Source organism: Coptis chinensis, chromosome 2 (genome assembly GCF_015680905.1).
Source record: "Coptis chinensis isolate HL-2020 chromosome 2, ASM1568090v1, whole genome shotgun sequence".
In the NCBI taxonomy this organism is placed as follows: domain Eukaryota; kingdom Viridiplantae; phylum Streptophyta; class Magnoliopsida; order Ranunculales; family Ranunculaceae; genus Coptis; species Coptis chinensis.
Genome location: NC_141457.1, coordinates 58,919,270 through 58,922,030, shown reverse-complemented (window position 1 = coordinate 58,922,030; position 2,761 = coordinate 58,919,270). Strand labels below are relative to the sequence as shown.

The window sequence follows — 2,761 nt, the reverse complement described above, 5'->3', positions numbered from 1 at the left end:
ATCCAATAATCAATAATAAACACCAATCATAGCTTCAAGGGTGATGTATCCAATCAAATCATACACAACTTGGGGAGATACAACCAAACCAACTAGAAAGAATCTCATCCAAAAGCCAACTTTTCAGCATATAACAACTCTCATCCATTAATACCTTATACCAAAACTTCCAACATCACTTAATTAATACATAATGCATAAGCAAATGCTTCTAATACTGCCCCTCAAATCCAAAGACATATAATGCAAGTAACTCTCTATAAGTATCTTGTCGCAACAAAGAATGGTAGCATAAAAAAAACAAATTACCTCAACAAGAGGTAGTAAGAGTCAATGAAACACCTGAGTACTCGGCACACTGCGGCATAAAAGGGAATCAAACCCTGAAAAGCTGAACCATCAAAGATAGCAACATACGAGAAACTACTCAACAAGAGAGCAAAAAACAAAGCCGGTGAAACACCATAGAACTCGACACCATGACATAAAAAGGAGTTAAACCCTTGCAAGTTGAAACATAAAAAGGGAGTCAAACCCTTACAAACGAAAGTGCTTATTAACCAACCAATAATCATCAGGGAGTCCTACCAAATCATACAAGTTGAGAGTAGAAGAAGCTTTAACTCATATCTCTCAACCAAAACCAGATCAAGTCAGCAAAGAGATTGAAAGCTCACCAACAAAACCAAAAGAATAGAACAAACGATAATATCATAAGATTGCAGTAAATAGTAACCCTGTGAACAGTACCGTGAATAACATGTAGTGAATAGTATTGTGAACAGTACCTTTTTTTTTCTTTGCCAGAATCTAGTTAATAACCAACCAGTTACCGATCACTGGAATTCGACCACCGATGACCAGAAAATGTGAAGCCTTAGGTCTGAACCCTAAAGCTCCGATACCATATAAAATTTTATAAACTAGAAGTATTATTATGTTTGGATTAAAGATTACAAAGGGACTCACTCTCCTTATATAAGGAGAGAACACATACTATGACTAATGCCTACTCAATGAGGGACTAAACCATATACTAGAACTTAGATATATCTCAATAATGTTGGTGTTGGGATATTTGGCATTTACAAAGCCAATGAACATTTATTGTTTATATATGATGATGTTTAATTAAATACACAAATCTTATTACTATGCATATGGGTGAACTAATATCATATGATGAAACCATAAGTTCCATAGGTAATAGAATCAGAACAATCAAGCATATGAAGAGTCATGTGCGGAAGATTTGATTGTATCTATTTACCTAGAATACTCACAGTTAGTGGTGAAGTCGGACGCTTCACTTATACGACTATAATATACATAACTGCTATATGATAAGATGATAATATCTCAATCATTTGAGTATGACTCTAAGTTTGTATATTGGTGTAGTCATATGACTGACACTGAGAGGATCAAAGTGAGAACGCACTATAAATTCATTGTTAAGGTTAGTATGCGAATCTCACTCTACCAATTATTCCCTAGACTTGAGGAATTGTAAAAATTCATTGTGTCTTAAATTTATTACTTTCAGACGTAAAAAAGTAATGTTTATACATAGACTAGACTTGACATTTTGGGTAATATTTTTTTGCACGCAAGTAAGGAAATTTATTAATGAAAGGAATTGTCAAAGACAATACAAGTTACATTCTTTTTCATCTAAATTGATAGTAGGTCCTAAAGGGACTTTCTATCTTAGTAACAAAGTCTAGTCTACTAGTGCTCCATACTGAAGTGTCAAGCAATAAGGTGGATCCCTTCCTTGCTGCTGCATCCGTGCTAAAGTTGCCTTCTCTCCAAACATGGGATAGCTTCCATTGTTGTAAAAATGCAATTGCTTGCTTCCATCTTGCTCTAAAAATCCATGGAATTGCATCGCCATTGAATGCCTTTATAACAGCTTCTGAGTCGGCTTCAATCCAAATGCAACCCCAATTCATCTCCACCGCTTTCTTGGTTGCCATGACTATGGTTGTGCATTCAACATGATAACTATCTACCCGATCGAGACCCACAACAAGAACCCCAACCATAGCTAAATCCTTATTCCAGCATACTATACCAGCCCCCTCCCCCATTATTGGGAACTCCTTGGACTGATCCATCGGTGTTACATTTGATGACATTGCCCACTGGAGCAACCCAGTGCACTTCTTGGATCAACTGTGCTGGAGCACTTTTCACTTGTACATCAAGCCTATCAAGAATGCGAAATTCTTTCATGTCATTGCATTTTTTTTCCTTATGACAGCCAGCCCGAGACCTTGATCCCCTTAAGAACTTCTCTCTTAATGGTACTCAAGTGAATAGGAATGTCCTCAAAGTGTTCTCTATTCTGAGTTTTCCATACCTGCACCATAATGTGGACTATGGCAGTGTTCCACAAGTCTTGAATAATAGTGCTTCTGTCTTTTTCAACTCGCTATAAAGCTTTAAAGTTATGTTCCAGGAGAGTTAATTCGAATAAGGATTCTGCCCATGCCCAGATTTCTCAGACCTTGCTGCAATCCCATAACATGTGTTGTGTGTTTTCCTCCTCTTGATGGCAGAAGTGGCATCGTGATGTAAGATTTACCCCTACCTTTTTCACCCTATCATCTGTTGGAACTGCCTTGTGCATAAGCTTCCACACAATGCAAGCTATTTTGGGGTGTAAATGCACTGCCCAAAGCTTCCGATGCCAGGAGAACTTGTTCTTCTTTTGTCGAATTGATTCAAAAGCGGACTGTACCGAGAATGTTCCATC

General features: G+C 37.4%; 1 protein-coding gene across 1 annotated transcript; it reads right to left on the bottom strand.

Annotated features, from left to right (window-relative positions):
* Nucleotides 1-1,670: 1,670 nt before the first annotated feature.
* Nucleotides 1,671-2,120, bottom strand: LOC147516856 (uncharacterized). Its single transcript, XM_086593399.1, has one exon. The coding sequence runs from the start codon at nucleotides 2,118-2,120 to the stop codon at nucleotides 1,671-1,673; it is 450 nt and encodes a 149-aa protein (XP_086449525.1).
* Between the last annotated feature and the right edge of the window lie 641 nt (nucleotides 2,121-2,761).